This window comes from Solanum tuberosum, unplaced genomic scaffold, assembly GCF_000226075.1.
Source record: "Solanum tuberosum cultivar DM 1-3 516 R44 unplaced genomic scaffold, SolTub_3.0 scf00040, whole genome shotgun sequence".
NCBI classification, from domain to species: Eukaryota; Viridiplantae; Streptophyta; class Magnoliopsida; order Solanales; family Solanaceae; genus Solanum; species Solanum tuberosum.
This window is the reverse complement of record NW_006238964.1, coordinates 194,276-212,612: the sequence shown is the minus strand read 5'-3', so window position 1 is coordinate 212,612 and position 18,337 is coordinate 194,276. Positions and strand designations below refer to the sequence as shown.

Sequence of the window (18,337 nt, the reverse complement as noted above, 5' to 3'; positions counted from 1 at the left end):
GGTGGGGGGTCATGTGGGGACTTTATTGATTTAATTTGTTTTAAAAAAATTATTTGGGCAAAAATACACGTGTCATTGAGTCATTGGTTACTTTATATTTTTACTCAAAATTCATTATCTACAAATTGTTTTTTGACAAATGTCGTCATTTAATTTGCCACTTTACACGTCATCCGCGAGTGTAAACACACACCTCATATATTTTTGTTGATTGGCAAAAGAGTGTCAAAATGACACAGCGAAACCCTACATGAGGTGTCTAAAATGAACATCACCCACTTGAGGTGCCTAAGTGAAATTTCGTGCCAAGTTTAAGGGGCCACCGATGGGTTAGCCCTATTAAAAAAGTGAAATATATCTCATATATATTTTGGCTAAACATGTGATGAAATTTCACTCAAATTGTAATTCCAAATAATATTTGCCATAAATATTTGATAATGTATGGTCAAATGTTAGCTTCTTCTACTTTTTCTAGAGAAGTGTTGCATTTCAGTGTACAACTTTTTTAATAAATCTTGTAAATATTAGTATTAAGAAACAAATCAGAAAGTATTTTTCATAATTTCTGGTATATTTACCTCAGAGGGAACTTTATAAACATCAAATTCATGACAGCAGTGAATAATATACAAAGAGATCTAGAGGGGAGTAGGGAATTTATATTATAAGTAACTAACTAACAAGCCAAGTTTTAATGCGTATAACAAATCTTTTGATGGTGAAACATGACAAGCATTGCGTAGTGTATAATGTTCTTTAGCCAGACGCAGTTCTCATGAGTGATAAAACGGAAGCCTGCATATAAAATGAGTTAATTAACATCACATAATCCATATTAGCTTAAAAAGTATTTGCCGCAACTTCACACTTCTGAGTAGAGTAGAACCTTATAATCCTGAATGTTATCCTGTTGGCAACATGTTTATGCGGCAAAAATAAGCTCACAATGTATTTTGCTGTTTCCAAAATAATACTCATTACCTCATTTTTTAAACAGAAATTGAAACTTTGGTCCTAGAAGTGATAAAAGTATCTCATTTTTGGGTCAACCCTAAACATAAGAAAGTGTGCACCAATTATTATACTAACATAAAAAGAAATCCTCTAGCATAGCCAACACTGGTATGACATAATCTCAACCATTTGCTATCTCCAAACACTATCAAATCAATGGCTACGCAAAATTTCTTCCATTTTTTCCGATGGTTAATTTTCTTTTTCAAAATCAAAATGTGTTATATCTGGTAAGACTGAAATTCTCTCTGACTCAAATGGTGTATTTTCTACTTGATCCCGACGATTCTTTCTCTGTCGTCGACGCCGTCAATATCTCCGGCACATCTATCGTTGGTCCTTTTCAATCTTTCTCCACCACCTCACTCAGCTTTCATCTCTCTTTCCAACAATCTCATTTAATTCCATCTCCCTCATCTGAATTTGCTTTGAAATCTCTGTTTTCCGGTTAAAAGAAAAGAGAACGAACGAACTGAAAATATATACTAATAAAATAAATAGATAAAAAGAAAATTAACATTTTAAATTAAACAAAATGCTGAAACAAGTAAATATTGTTTTTCCTCTTAGCCAGTGAAATATACTCTATGTGCCGCGTAGGATTATAAGGGTGTAATAAACTCACTCTTGACAAGAATAATATCTTTTCAAAGTTTCATTATCTTTTTTCAAAAAAGTGTTAATTTTTTTTTGTTAAACTGTGAAAAATTTATCATAACCAACAAAGTAACAATACACACTAAAGAGCACCAAACAATCAATACCACCTTCTAGAAAGGGTGTAAAGGATAGAGAGGCCTCAACAAAATTAAGTAAATTAATTACAAGTCAATTTATGTATGTATCCTCGACACCTATGAGCTTTGCTAGACAACTTCAAGAAGGTCTAATCTCTCTACAATTTGTGGAGAAAATACATCATTACCCTCTCTAACGTTAACTAGGATAGCTAGTAAGGGGACAAGACAAAGCACTCCACCTACTAGAAGATAGGGATGTCAAAAGAATATGAAAAATCGATTAAACCTAACCGAACCTATTTATGCTATTTTTTCTATAAAACCAGTGGACTTTTAGTTAGGTGTATAACTGTCCCGAATAATTGGGATGATCTTTTTAATTTATGAAAAAATTGAAAAAATTCCAAACCAAACCGAATAATCTTACATATATATAAATATATTTTATATATTAACAAAATGTTAAATTTAATAAATAAATATATTCTATAACATTTATCAAATATTAATATAACGTAGGTCATAGGCCTCTAGTGACTAGACAACTTTAGGTCTTTGCTTTTTAATTAGGTTTAAAATTAAAAGATACTGTAATAGATGCTCTATAAAACAATACAACAAAACCTATCCAAACACTCCTATTAAATATTTAAGATCAAACAATACGGCAACAAGGTTTTACATTCTTGTCTTTTTGGTGAAGAATTAAAGTGCTTCAAGAATATATTTGTGAAAGAAATATATTAATAAAAGTATATTTTGAGGTGATATTATAAAAGTAAAAAAAAATGAAAATTAACTAAACCGTACCGATACGGAAGAGAAACCAATATGATTGGGATGATTTAAAAAAGTCTAATTTTGGTTATACATTATAAAATACCCAAAAAATTGAGATGGTATAATTTTTAAAAAATAACCGACCAAACCGTACCATTGACACCCCTACTAGAAGGTACACACTCATACATACTAACTTTCTATCTTAATTTGTGTCCTCTACACTTTTCTATTTAAGGTCAGTAAATTAGGGAAAATGCACAAGTACCCCCCAATCTATGCCCGAAACCCCAGAGACACACTTATACTATACTAAGGTCTTATTACCCCCCCCCCCCAAACTTATTTTATAAATAATTTTCTACCCCTTTTTGGCCTACATGGCACTATCCTTGAAAAAATTATCAACACACGCTGGGCCCACAAGATAGAGCCACGTAGGCCGAAAAAGAGTAAAAAATTATTTATAAAATAAGTTCGGGGGATAATAGGACCTTAGTATAGTATAAGTGTGTCTCTGAAATTTCGGGCATAGGTTGAGAGTAAATTATATATAAATTCAAACTTACCAAACCATCATAACAATACATCTATAGATAATATAAGTTCATTTTAAAAGTAATTTGATACTCAAAAGCACTTCTAAAAATTGGACACACAAATTACCACTATAATATCACCCTTTCAGTTTTAATGTTTGTATTAGTTGGATTAACTTGAATTTTGAGGTCTTAAACAAAAATAGTCTCTTATAGAAGCGTCATTGTTTTTGAAACAAACTAAAACGAAAACAAAGTACAAAAAGCCCTTCTCAAGTAAATTGGCCAAACACTAACTCAATTACCGAAACTCTTTTTGGCATGCAGCACTTTTCAAAATAAACCAATTCTGAAAGTTTCACCTAAAACAGATGTTTGGGTGGTTTAAGAATTATAAAAAGCATCTGCACCCCTCCAAAAAGCCCTGTTTGGGTTAGTACACTCTACTGGCTTCAATATCTTTTGGCAGCACAACCATATCCTTCCGCTTAAACTATAGCTATATATAATCCAATGAGGGTGAGGTAATTGCTGCATTGGATACAAAAATCAAAACTATTCAAATAGTACCAATAATACAAGTAAAACACGAAAACATTTTTAAAATATAGAACAGAACTCAAGAAATGAGGATGTGCAATTATGATATGTCATCTGTTTTCTCACAACTATGTAACATCTATGTTTTTTTGATGAAGCATGTAACATTATGTGAGATATATTAGTTTCAAAATAACAGTAAATAACTCTTAGTGTAATGACATAACACTTGCAATATCATCTTGGCTGTACCCCTTCTCTAATTTACAAAACACTTCGTCTAAACATAACATTTCCTATATTGGGATTCCAAATCACTTAAAACTTTTAGGGAACTAGTATCAAACCTCTCGATAACAACCTTCCCTATATTTTTTGGAATTTTATAGCAACCGACTCAAAGCACTTTCCCGTGTTGATGGAGTTGCACCAAGAATCAATCCTCAACCTGTTTTTATTTTGCCTTGGAGATGGATGTTTTGATGCGACATAGTCTAGGTGAGGAGCCATGATGTATGTTATTTGCGGATGACTTAATTTTGTTTGACGAGACTCGTGGTGGAGTTAATGCTAAGTTGGAGATTCGAGGACGAACCCTGAAGTCTAGAGGGTACAGGTTGAGTAGGCTCAAGACCGGATACCTTAAGTGCAAGTTCAGTGATGGGACACATGAGATTGATGTGAAAGTGAGTCATGATATATGTGGCATCTAAAAGAGAGGCAATGTTAAGTCTCTTGGGTCGATTATCCAGGGAAATGGAGAGATTGACGAGGATGTCACTCACCGTATTAATGCAGGGTGAATGAAATGGAGGCTCGCTTCCAGAGTCTTATGTGATAAGAACGTACCACCTACACTTAAAAGCAAGTTCTACAGAGTGGTAATTAAACCAACTGTGTTGAATGGGGCAGAGTGTTGACCAATCAAGAACTTTCACATTCAAAAGATGAAAGTGGCAAATGGATGGATGTGTATGTGGGTATGCTAGGAGAGATATGATTAAAAATGAGGATATCCAAGACAAGGAGGGAGTGACTTCAGTGGAAGACAAGATGCGAAAAGCGAGTTTGAGATGGTTCGGGCATGTAATGAGAAGATGCATGCATGCCCAGTGCGGAGGTGTAAGAGGTTGGTTGTTGATGAATTCAGGAGAGCTAGAGATAGACCAAAGAAGTATTAGAGAGAGGTAATTAGATAGGACATGGTGTAGTTGCAACTCACTCAGGACATGATCTTAGATACAAAAGTGTGGATGACATAAATTATGGTAGAAGGTTAATAAGTAGGAGTGCTTTGTCTTGTTGCTCTTATTAGTAGTCGTAGGACTACTCTTGTAGTTTCTTGTTTTTCGATTTCTGTTACTATCTATTATCTGATGTAGTTCATTTGTTGTAGTATTGCTCTATTTTTGACTAACCAACACTCGACCCTATAAAACAATGTCAATCCAACCACCACTCTATAGAATTTACCTTTCGTCCATGGAAGTTTATTTGGAAGACTAATGCTCCTACAAAGGTTATGCATTTCACCTGGTTGGTTAGCTAGAAAGACAAATTTGACTTAAGAAAGATTGAGAAGAAGAGGATTCCATTTATGTTCCACAATGTTTGTTATGTGAGTCTATTTCTTCATTGTTCTTTAACTTATCAATTGTGAATGCCAGTAAACACTGTGGATCTTCTCAAGAGCTGAAATAGTTTGAGAGGTATAGCTAGACAGAAGAAATGGCAGAAATTGGTTTCTGCCTTTATATGGTTGACAGTTTCGAAAGAGAGAAACTTGACCTCCACACTCTCCTATCAAGTGTTATGTCCTCGGTAAGCTGAGGTTGCATCATGTCCTACCTAATCACTTCTCCCCGAGACTTTTTAGCCCTACCTCTCCCTCTCCTCATGGCCACCACAGTCAACTCTCATGCCTCCTAACTTGTGCATCTGTGTATCTCTTCTTTACATGTTCGAACCATCTCAACCTCCCTTCCCACATCTTGTCCACCACGGGGCCACACCCTCCATGGATAATGCCAAAAATTATGAAAGACTTGTTGTTCAGTTGTAAGAGTGAGAAGAAAGAGAAGAACGTGGTTCCACTTACATTAATGTGGGTAGTTTGGAGAGAGATTTTGAAGGAATAAAGTTGAGTTTCTTTCAGATGAGGAGTAGTCGTCATTCCCTTATTTTCTTTTGGTGCACACAAAAAGTTCCTTTTGGTTCTTCATAGATGATTGAATGGAGTTTGTAGAGAATCATTTCTTTATAGATTCTTTATCTTTTGGTATACCCTTGCAAATACGACCTGTTTGATCTTGTTTATGAATGAAAGATTTTATTTGATAGAAAAAGAGATATAATTTTTAAGTTAACTAATAATAGGGTCCAAGTTCCAACATTTTGACCAAATATTTTTCGGTACATACTATGGTGATTAAAAACTTTTTCATTGAAAGATTAGTAATGCATTCATCACTTAAAAGTTTATAATGCATTTTTGCAAGGTGATTTACATGATGAAGTTTATATGCAATTGCCTGAGGGATTTCCTAGTCAGGGGGAGTCAGTTGTGTGTAGACTAGTAAAGTCCCTATATGGTCTTAAGCAAGCAAGTAGGCAATGGAATTTGAAGCTATGTGAGACACTTTTTCATTCAGGTTTTATTCAAAGTAGTTTGGATCATTCTTTATTCATCAAGAGACAAGGTTCAGATATAGTGGTGATATTGGTTTATGTGGATGACATGCTGGTCACAGGAAGTAACATGGCTCTCATTGAACAAACAAAAGCTTCTTTACACAAGGCTTTTAAGATCAAAGACATTGGTGAGTTGAAATTCTTTCTTGGAATGGAGTTACGCAGATCAAAAAAAGGGATTCTGATAAATCAGAGAAAATATGCACTAGAAATCATCTCACACTTGGGACTAGGAAGTGCTAAACCAGCTTGGACACCACTTGAGGCAAACATGAGACTTACAACACAAGAATTGGATGACTCAATAGGAAGAGCAGATGATGAGTTTTTTGAAAACATAGAACAATATCAAAGCTTGGTAGGAAAAATGCTATATCTCACATTAACTAGACCAGATATAGCTTTTTCAGTTCAAACACTTGGTCAGTTCCTACATCAGCCAAAAAAATCACACTGGGAGGCAGCAATCAGGGCGATGAGATATGTTAAAAGAGAACAAGGACTTGGGACCTTGTTGAGCAGCCATAAAACAAACAAGTTGAGTGTTTTTTGTGATGCAGACTGGGCATCATGCCCTAACACAAGGAGTTTCAGGTTTTTTAGTCAAGCATGGTGATTCCTTGTCCAAGAAGCAAAATGTGGTCTCTAGAAGCTCAGCAAAGGCAGAGTATAGGAGTATGGCAAATGCAGTGTCAGAGGTAGTATGGGTGACTGCATTGATGAAAGAGTTGGGGAGTGAAATAACTGATCCAGTCATGATCTTTAGTGATAACAAAGCAGTATTACAGATAGAAGCCAATCCAGTGTTTCATGAGAGGACAAAACACATAGAAATTGATTGTCATTTCATAAGGGAGAAAATACAAGAAGGTATGGTGAGGTCAGTGCATGTGACCTCTAAGGAACAACTTGCAGATATATTGACTAAGGGACTGCCCAAAATACAACATGAATATTTGGTTGGCAAGCTAGGTGTGTTGAATGTTTTTGCACCCACTAGCTTGAGGGGGAGTAATGAAATAGGGATAACTTGATGATGATGTGTAAGAAGGGTATTTGAGTAATTAGCAAGCTGAGTTTGTTATTATAGTTAGTTAGAAATACAGTTAGAAAATGTCAAGTTCACTGGTGTATATATATGCATCAGATTCACTGTATTGAGTCAGTTTTTTCTATTCCAATAATAAGATCAAACACATTTCTTCTTTCTTCTTCACTGTCTATCCTCAATGGAGGTTGTGTAAATTTGACAATTAGGGCATATTTGTATTCCATTAGCCAAAAGTTTTCCATCTTTTAAGGGTCAAAATTTACTATTATTAAAGTCGAGACCCGGTTAGAACAATGGAAGGTAACTTGGAACACTTTCCAGTCATGATGGCGTTTGCACCAATGATCAACCTTTCATTTGTTACTATTTGCCTAAGTAATGGACGAATTGAGACGACACATTCAAAGGCAGGTGCCGTAATGTATGCTATTCACATATGACATAGTACAAATTGATGAGAAACAAGTTGGAGTTAACGATAAGTTGGAAGTTTAGCGACATGCTCTAGAGTCAAAAGGTTTTAGGTTAAGCAGAACTAAAATAGAGCACCTGAAGTTCAAGTTCAGTGACGTGATGCATTAGACAGAGGTGGAAGTGAAGAACGATACCCGATTCATACCATGAAAAGAAGCTTCAAGTTTCTTGAGTCCATAATCTAGGGAGATGGGGAGATTGATGATGATGTCGCACATCGTATTGGAGCAGGGTGGGTGAAATAAAGGCTCGCATCCGAGGTGTTGTGCGATAAGAATGTATCGCCAAGGCTTAGTGGTAAAAAGAAATTTTAAAAAAAATTGGTACATAGGTATTGGAAACACTAGGGCTGTGCTGCAACTATATATGTAGAGAAAAATTACCACAACCAAACAGAAGCCTAGAACTAATTCATGGTGTCCTATCAAATCCAATAAAGAAAATTCCTCCTCTAAAAAACATTCTTTATACTAAAAGTGGAACAAAAGTAAGCACTTTATCTTAATATCCTGCTACTTCTTACTTTTCATCTCTTCTTGAGAAGAGGGTCTAACTGAAACAGTCCCTACCTTGTGGGATTATACTGGGTATGTTGTTGATTGTTGCTATTATAGGTAAAAAGTTGCTATAGAGGTAAAATATAACATAAAAGATAGGTTCCTAGAAAAATTGGCTTTTATAGTGAAGTGTTGTTATATAAGGATGATGTTATAGAGAGGTCTGTTCTCTAATCTAATACGACTTAAATTACTTCCACTTCACATTCTTATAACAATTTGAACTAAAACATTGAAACTGATAATTAAACAAGTATCACTTCAGAATTTTTCTTTTTCAGATTAGCCTTCTGTCCCCGTTCCTGATACTGTGAAAGGGTGGAGTAGCATAATTGTGTGCAACCAAACATGTCAATATGACCAAAATTAATGTGCAACTTCAGCATATAAATATCAGATGTCATTGTAGCTAGAGTACCTACCTAGATTGCCATGAATCTCAATAGAGCCCCAACATTCTTAGCTCTGTAACGTGATTAGGATCAAGTTCTGGGACATCTTTCGTTAACCTTTCCCGATCTTCTACCACATATTCCTGTCAATACAACCATAAGAGTGTAAGCAAACTAAACATGTGGGTGGGTGGTGGGGGTCCTTTGGTTTTGCAATATATGAACATTTGATCTCCATATAAAATTCCATATCAATTAAACAACATTTGGTTTCCGATGTAAAATCTGTACAACATTTAGTACCGGAAACCAAATATTATATCAGTACATATATTATATGAGCTATGCAGCATGCAGAATTTGAAACCAGAAATCAAACAAATGTATACAAATTTCGGTTTAACTTGCACAAGAATCTATGAATATAGAATGTAGGATATGAAAACCTGTATAAGCATACATGGATATGAGCACTAACTACATTAACAATCCATGTATCTATATTCATCGCATTCCTACTTTATTATTCACCCCATCAATCCTTGCATAGTTATTCACCGTATAATTAATCTCGGACGGTCGGACCATAATTCTCGTATAACTAGGCCATAAACCAAACAACCCCATTACTATTAATGGTGAAAGGGACGGGGCATAAACAATATAATGCCAAAGTCCATGATGCATAAGCATGTCTGTGTCTTAGCAGTAGATGCAACACCTTCGTGAGTTCTTTTTTGGCAAGGACATGATAATGGCGTTCACTAATTCTCTGTCCACAAATTATTGCTATGAAGAAACCATAAAGCAAACCCACCAGTACAATTGCCAAAACTGCAATCAAAGAAGACATATTAGTCGGCAAGTTAATAAGGAGGGTAAAGGCTCACAAATCATTTTGAAGGGCACAATAAATCACAGGAACACATCTAATCCACTAAACATTATTAGAATGGCTGCATAGCTGCATCAGACCGCACACATTTTCCTTTGTCGGTCTTCTCTTCCTGATAAACATCCTACTATCAATTGGATCTCATATGATTAAGAAAAATAAGAGAGCATTATATCTTGATTGCTTATGATCACTTAAAGATACAGGAGGTACTGCACCCAACCATAGAACAGTAACATTACTGTAAAACTTTCCATAGATTCAATTCTAGTGAATAAGAAAGAAATACGAGAACCATAAGACCTACATCTCAGAATTGTTTTTCCTCTTGTTCCTGTATTCTCTTGAACTAGTTGACCAGAACAATTCATCTCATGATCACCTCACATAATGGTTAAATATTAAAATATTGTATATTGCAATCAATGTATCCAAGTGTCTCCATACCATTAAGGAAGGGCGTAGAAGATATATGTTTACCTTTTTCATGTATATATCCATTAGTAAAGGAAAGAATTTCTATGTTAGGGTTTCTTGACAGATAACCATCATTAATGGCAAATCATCATGGAAAAAAACAAGACCTCACTAAAAACAGAGACAATGATGATATCCCTAAATGCATCTACAAGTTCCACATTTTAATCATATGAAGATAACAGTTTATTTAGAAGTAAATAAGAAAATGTATAAACAGGTCTTTGTGATAAAAGGTCTAAAATAAAGGAAACTTAAAACTAGAGGATTGACTAAGTAGACATGTTGTATTCATCACCTAACTTTTCTCATGGAGCCAACAACTTTGATATAGTACTAAGGATCATAACTTCCACCATGCATTTGAATAATGCATTTAGTATGGTAGACATGGTCTCTTTGCCCCACTTGCTTCAACTACAAAAAGGGACAAGTAAAGATGATAACTCATGAGCACACTTCCAACCAGTTTGAGCTCCACTAAGGTTCAAGTGGTCCTTACTCCTTCCTTATTTTGAGCAAATCAACCACAACATACCCAGTGAGATCCCAGTCGGGTCTGGGGAGGGTGGGTGTATGTAGACCTTACCCCTACCTTGTGTGAGGTAGAGAGGTTGTTTTCGATAGACCCTCGACTCAAGAAAAGCGTTTTCGAAAGAACAGATTTAACAAATACAAGAATAAAAGCTACGATGAAAATAATGCAGAAAAGAAAACTACTGACAACAAAAATACTAAAGATAACCCCAAGTAAAAGAAACAACAACAATAATATCATTGGAGAATAAGATAATAATAGACTAATAATAATGTACTTATAAGTAGAAGAGGGAGTACAATGTGCTCTAAGCTAGAACCATGCTCACCCACCGGAAAGCGCAAAATTGCTTGACTACCTACTCTAACCCTCGACCCTATCCTCAACCTCCCTGCTTTCCTATCTAGGACACGTCTTCCATGAGCGAAGATGTGTCATGTCTAATCATTTGAACATCTAACTAATTGTTACATATCAGGTTGTTTTAAGTGAACATAAACAATAAGCTTTTGTCAATGCATGAAATAAGAACAACACCTCCATCACAAACAAGTAGGATCAGGTATGAAGCCTCTATACTCATTTCCAATTAGTTTGTCATTTAAGACAAATTAGGGATTCCTCGAACCTGGAGATTTTTCTACATCTGACAGTTATCCTTACAATGGTATATATATATCTATCAAATCAAAAGATCCCTTACTGGGCACCAGCTGAAAGGAGATTGTGCTCTCTGCTATTTCTGTCTAACCTCTCGGCCTTCGAATATGGTGAGCGTTCCTAATACATAGAAAACTTACTGCAAGTCCAAGGAGTGTAAAAAGCACACCTTGCATAAGCTCACACAATACAAGAAGGGGAAAGACAGCTTGGCTGCTCAGGGTAAGCATCGTTATAACAGGAAGCAGTCTGGTTATGGTGGTCAGACAATGCCCATCTTCCACCAAAAAAGGCTAAGACCACAAAGAAGATCGTGATGAGGTTGCAATGCCAAGGCTGCAAACATGTTTCACAGCACCTAAGCAAGAGGTGCAAGCATTTTGTAATTGGTGAGGACAAGAAAGGAAAGGGAACCTCTCTTTTCTAGATTGCCTGTGAAGTCACCAAGAACTTCCTTTTTTTTGCCTTCTCTTATGTTGCAATGTTGAACTTTGGTTATTTTGGATGTTGGTTCTTTTATGTTACATTGTCTTACAATAGATGGTTTTCCGTTATGATAGTTATATGAAGATCCTATCCAAAAAAAAAAAAAAAACTTGCAAACACTAGACCAAATATAACTAAGAATGTGGAAACTTATGCACGGGATGGAGACCTTGAGCTGGGAACAAAACTAAGAACAGTCCATCAAATTAAACAGCTCAATAATCTGCTGAAGGACTTATTGTGGAATTAATTTTTTTTTTGAGATAAGGGTAACTGACTTAATGTGGAATTAATTTGATTCCAACAAAATGGCATTACCTATATGGCTCCCTAATTTCCTCTGTGATTTGTTCTTCACGAAGTCCACAATGAAATTATGTATTAAACTGTTGAAAAGGCAACACTTCTCTTTTCATTGTGCAATAGGTGATTAGTATTTTTATATCCAATTTGTTGCCATCATGTTGATTATTTTTTTATCAAAGTGGTGTCACAATTTCACATGGTTTTGATAATTAACATCTCAAATGATAATCATAAAAAAGTTAACATCTCAAATGATAGCAGGTGGGGACAACAGTTCATGACTTCTGATCAACAAGGTTATTAACAAGACAGCAACCAGGCATCACCTATCAAATTCACCACTGTAGAAGTATAATCTCATTGATCAGTTCATGGTAAGCCTTTCCTCTCTCCTGGAGGCAGGAATCCGTTTTATATATCTTTGTGTTGAATGCGGCAAAGTAAGGCCAGCTTTCTTGAAAGCAAAACAAAGAACTAAAACTAACAACTGAAAAGCTGCCAGCACCTTTTCCTTTCAACCGACATTGTAATTCCACCCTATTCCCCAAAACTGAATTATTGTTCTTCCCCCAGTGTATTCTTTCCAAAAATACATTCAATAGTATCTAAAGATGCTTAGTCAGTTTATTCTCCTAAACACAAATCAAGGCATTTACAACTTTTTCCAGAAAGAAGAAACTGAAATTGAAAAAAAATTCTCCCACAACCAAACGGTTTCTAAACCAAGCAAACCTAGGACAAATCTAAGAAGCCGTTTGATGGCACATAAATCTTCACATCAACAAGGACTATACAGCTAAAGTTTTTATAAAGGTCAATGATCAAAACTTCATATATTATTACATTTTTTGACAAAATGACGATGTAACCAAAACGTGATTTGTAAACCAACAAGCATAGCATTAAATGGTCCACAAGTTCTAACGAAGGTTAATCTGATGGATCAAGTCAGAAAATACCTGCCATTGTATAAAAGCCATATGGATGCTCTCGGTAGCCAAACATTTCCCTTAGCTCCTCTCCATAGAATTTGTATACAAGTATACCTAAGAATGCTACAATCTGTGATAATTGTTCATTCAACAATCAGCAGGGACAGTTACTGGAAACAATTGATATGCATGGAAACAGTTATATCATTATACAATATCAATAAGTTGCAATCATACAGAAAAAAACTCCAAGAGTTATATGTATCTCATTGGGTCCTAGGTTTAGCTTTCCTCCCTAGGTTTTGTACATTCTATGCTCAACGCAGATTCACTTCCAAGCTTCTTGGCATAAATAACTTTGGAAACTCTTTGACGTTATAATAGGAAAGACTAGAAGGAGGGCATGCCTGGTCCACGATAAAGATGAAAGAATTGCACAATGCTTTTTGCCCAACCAAGAGGTCTAACCTTATGGAAGATCTCTGAAAGGAAAAGCACGGTCTAGCTCTAACAATAAACTGTATAAGGGCATGGGAAGAACTAGGGGGGTGCAAAAGGGTTCATCTGAAGTCCAAACCCCATACAAGGTCAAACTTATTTTTTTAATTTATATAGTACATGATGAATCCCCTGGATTTTTCATGCATTTACTTATTTCACTTTTGAATCCCTTAGTGAAAATCATGACTTCGCCACTGAATAAGGGGGCATATATTTCTTAACAAAATGGACAGTTTTGTAAAAATGAACTTCATAGGAATTGGAGGGCCAAGTGACCTAGTATTACACAATGTATTTGCCAATTTAGCTATGTTTCATTTACCTACATTAGAGAGGCTTGAAATATTGAACGGATGAGAGAAACCAGAAAAAAAAATGTAAGAAATTTCAAGGTCTTTAACCTTTTAAACCTACTTATAACAAACAAACTTCACCTATGCAGCAAAACTGATCCAATATCAAACCTGGATAAAAGCAAGACTGCAGTCGGTTGACCAACATAAAAGATAGTCTAACTGTAATGCATCTTATAAGTTTGATGGACGCAAAGAATCATATAACTGATCCTAGCTAATTTGGATTGAAGCATAATCGAGTGATTGCAGGTGAAGAATCTTTCGAATCTTGGGCACACTATTTCTCCATGAAATGAATCCCATGCCCTTTTAAATGAAATTTTGTTAACATACCATAATAGCTAAAGGAAAAGGCTATGGTGATAGACCCCAAAGAAGATACTCTTGCTCACACCTTAGCCAAAAACCATTAATAAAGAATTAATTCTAAACAAAATGCTAGTACATGCCATTATTTTACTTTATCGAAAAAAAAAAAAAAAACAGTAGATGTCAGGCATCTGCTTTTCTTTACCTTAATGAAATTGTCCAGTCTGGAAAATCTTTAGTAACCACAATTAAATAAGAACAACAATGAAATGGCTCTAGGCTTCACAAACTTAACTCATTAACACTCCCAAAGCTCCGGTTTGAAGCAAAAAAGAAAAAGGTGCAAACATTCAAGATAATCTTGTGCTTGGCAGTAAGTGTGAAGCTCTTCTAATTTGTGAAACTTATGGGGGCTCTTGTTGACGGCCCTCAATGTCTTCTTGTTCATTACGGTAAAACCACCATCACAAGCATAGTAATTTACTGATGGCAGTACAGAAGAAACATATCCTGTCGACATTGCAAATCTAGCTTTGGACTATTGAATTAAGGTTTTAAACAAGTGGTAAATAAATATAAAGCAAGAAGAGCATAAACGAGAAGTACAGCTATATCCAACTTCTGTACCATAAACTATACACCACCTTTTAACTACAATACTGGTAGGAACTTAAGGCAGAATGGAAAATCTGGCTAAAAGAAATTATGTCCATACCAACTGGACAACGAGAAAAATGAATGCATGGTCTCTTGCCACAAGGAATTGAAATTTTAATCTCAACCACCAGCGATCAGGTGGGACATTTGCCCGTAATATGAACTTTGCCCTGCATTCGGTACAGTGAGCAAAAGCAAATCCCTCCTAGAAAATGGAGCCACAAACACATTAACAACATTACAAAACCAAGAAGATGACAACATGTCTTATACAAAGTACAACCATTAATGAAAATTTCAATGTATGTTATCCCTTTATCTTCAAAGAACGGCTGTTAATGCCAAAACCTTCCAAACTCAATGAACTAATGAGATGTCAATTGATAGCTAATAATATTGATCCCAAATTACTGCGATGAGAAAGCAAGTAGGCAACCTGATTAAAAAAAAAATACATCACCCAAAGACTCAAAATAGTTCAATAAAGGATAGTTTCGAATTCTAACTATCTCCACAGATACATGGAGGGAATCTTAAATAAGAGGGAATAATTTATAAGACAGGAGAAAAGGAAAAAGAAATAGAGTATAGCAACCTAAAAATAAAAATAAAGAAAATAACACTCTCATTGCATCTGGTAAAACTGAAAGGATCTCACAAACATGGAATTAACACTTCGTGAGATTGTTTATCACTTCCTTCAATGGTATAAGGGCTAACAAGCATAAAGTACCTTGTTTAGGTTCAGGGTTACATAGATAAATATAAACCACGGATGCGCTATGAGCATAGAGTATTTTATGACATACTAGTTCTTCATAATAGATAACTTCGTATATGCTTTCCAGATACTCTGACTTCCAATGTAAACTACTCTATGCATTTCTTGGTGACCTTTTGATGTAAACTAATTATTCAGCAGTCTGAGTTTGATGAGAATAAAATTTAAGTTCTCAAACAGAATCTAATTTTCTGGCAACTTCTAGGACATGCCACTGACCATTTGTAGATAACATGTATATAAGTTAATTCACCTTAGTTGATCTCCAGTTATCGAGACATGATCTATGGACATACTTTTGTGTTCCTTTACAATGGCAGGGTGCAATCAGATCTTCTCCTAAAAAAAAATTACCAAATTCCAGCTGTTAGTGCAGTAACAAAGAATAATTCCGAGGATATATGTAATTACAATCATGTAGCTGAAAAAAACAAATTCTCATCATTATCTTCCTTAATGGTTTACACAAAACTAAGTGCATAATCAACACCTTCATTGTCCAAGCATATGCGACACTGGGACAGTTCAGCATGTGACAAAGATTGAATTTCGTAGACTCCAACACTTGGCAGGTCACCAGCAGTCTCCAAACAATCTTCAGTAATTTCAGTTGAATGTGAAGTGTCCTCAGATTCCTCAACAACCGCAATCTGCGATAAGATGGGCTCTGTTTCTGAACTATCCACTACCAGGTTATCATTTGACACTATTCGCATCACGAGAAATCTTGACTCCAGATTATGCTGTAAATCTCATCACTGGGGCGATTGTCCCTACAGACCATTTCAGTAGAGACGGGAAAAACTGCAAACAGTAAAATAACTGAGAAGATCAGGAATTTGAAGCCCACTTATAAAGCAACAGCTTAGGTTTGACTGCTCAGGAACAGCAGCTGATTGAATAATATGCACAGCACCAACAACACTCTATTACATGTGGATGCTACGATCGCTGCTAAAATACCATCTAGTTATTGCTGGAAATGCTTCATGGGCATTATATTTGTGCGAGATGATCTGTTCTCTTAAAATACATTGTCATCATTGAAATAAGCATTACAAAACCATTACGATACAAATGACCTTGTAACTGCATAAATTTTGACTATATTATAATTTATAAGCTTATTAAAGAACCCTGTGATGATGAAGGAAATCTCTCTCAGAAAGGTACACCGCATCTGATAAGAGTACATACATTTTCAACAAGAATTTCACTTTTCTATAAACTTTTTGACCACCCGAGTGTTTCATATGTAGAATTATGCAAGGCCAGCCTATATGATGATATGACTTTGTCTAGATGAATATAGATATCTTGTGACAGACATTATATTGCATCAATGGAATTCATTCTTTGCTTGTAAGAAGAGATATATCAATGACGGAAGAGAACAATTTTTAATTTACAACAAATTCATTTATTTTTTCACCTTATTCTCTGAGGGTGAACATATCTTAGAGGGTAATTTGTGAATTTGTTGTATAAGGCTCAGGGCAAAGTACGAAAGAAGCAAAGATGATGCGAGTAGTCTAAGCACTCTCAATACCTCAAAACAACAGCTGAGTGGTAGCAGGTGACTAGTGTCTTTCCGGATAAATGGCACATCAACAACAGGAAAAGGTAACAACCCAATGTGGTGAATTGCTTGAACTCGTCATGGTGATATTAACTCTTTGTAACCATTATGTGCAGTGATTAATAGCAGGCCAGTTTAATGGTGAGAGTAAGAAATGACGAGGGACATTGTGAAAAAATTGGTATAAACTAATTAAATAAAAAAAACTGTTAAGTAGCAAACCAAAAGGCCTAGGTAGGGGTTGAGATAATAGAACGAGCAATAAGTTGTCCAGAAATTGAGTCCAACTCCAAAGGAATCAAATGGAATCTTGTATTAAGCAGTTTTAAGCTAAGAAACAAAATGAATCCAAACTAAAGAACAAAGCTCGGTGATGTAGAGGGAGAAGACTAACCTGATATATGTTCAGGAGTAGTTGTTAATCGGGAGATGCTTCGACGAAGACATTGGCCAAGTTGACGATGGAAATGAAGCGAATAACAATCTGATAATAGCCGGAGGGCGGCGGCGGAGCTTGGAACTTTTGCCGGCACAAGGAGATCGGCACCAAAAGGGGACTGGAATTTGGAATTTGGAATTTGGAATTTGGAACTTGGAACTCGCAAACGACAGGACACGACGGGACTTTTCCAATTATTGTTTTTTCATTATTAGTTTTTTAAAGTTAAATTATATTACTCCCTCCGTTTCACAAAAAATGACCTCCTTTCCTTTTTAGTCAGTTTCAAAAAAATGACTTCTTTCCTTTTTTGATAACATTTTACTTTTTGCTTTCCACGTGGCATGTTTAAGACCACAAGATTAAGGGCAATTTTGTACATTTGACATAACTTTAATTTAGGACCACAAGATTCAAAAGTCTTCTTTAATTTCTTAAACTTCGTGCCAAGTCAAACCAGACCAATCTTTTTGAAACGGAGGGAGTATATTAATTTGATATCGTATATATATCATAAGCCAAAGTCACCTCCGACCCCTCAAAGTTGTCCTCATTATTCATTTAGACACCTCAACTACACCTAGTACCTATTGAACACCTCTACCACCCCAAATTTGAACCGTATAAGCATTTTTTGCCT

At 35.5% G+C, this 18,337-nt stretch overlaps 1 protein-coding gene and 1 pseudogene across 5 annotated transcripts; one reads left to right on the top strand and one right to left on the bottom strand.

Moving 5' to 3' along the window:
* Positions 1 to 563: 563 nt before the first annotated feature.
* On the bottom strand, positions 564 to 17,888 carry LOC102603806 (E3 ubiquitin-protein ligase MARCH8). 5 transcript variants are annotated; one of them, XM_006342796.2, is made up of 8 exons: positions 17,653 to 17,888; positions 16,170 to 16,483; positions 15,933 to 16,018; positions 14,957 to 15,103; positions 13,103 to 13,205; positions 9,503 to 9,615; positions 8,812 to 8,924; positions 564 to 798 (listed from the first exon to the last, which is right to left on the bottom strand). In XM_006342796.2, the coding sequence occupies exons 2-7, from the start codon at positions 16,393 to 16,395 to the stop codon at positions 8,829 to 8,831; spliced, it is 771 nt and encodes a 256-aa protein (XP_006342858.1). In that variant the 5' UTR covers positions 16,396 to 16,483; positions 17,653 to 17,888; the 3' UTR covers positions 564 to 798; positions 8,812 to 8,828. The 5 variants fall into 5 exon arrangements, with proteins under 5 accessions (XP_006342858.1, XP_006342859.1, XP_006342857.1 ...); XM_006342797.2 differs by lacking the exon at positions 564 to 798 and adding an exon at positions 978 to 1,454; XM_006342795.2 differs by lacking the exon at positions 564 to 798 and adding an exon at positions 3,269 to 3,607.
* Positions 9,622 to 13,077, top strand: LOC107059784 (60S ribosomal protein L44-like; annotated as a pseudogene).
* Positions 17,889 to 18,337: the final 449 nt, after the last annotated feature.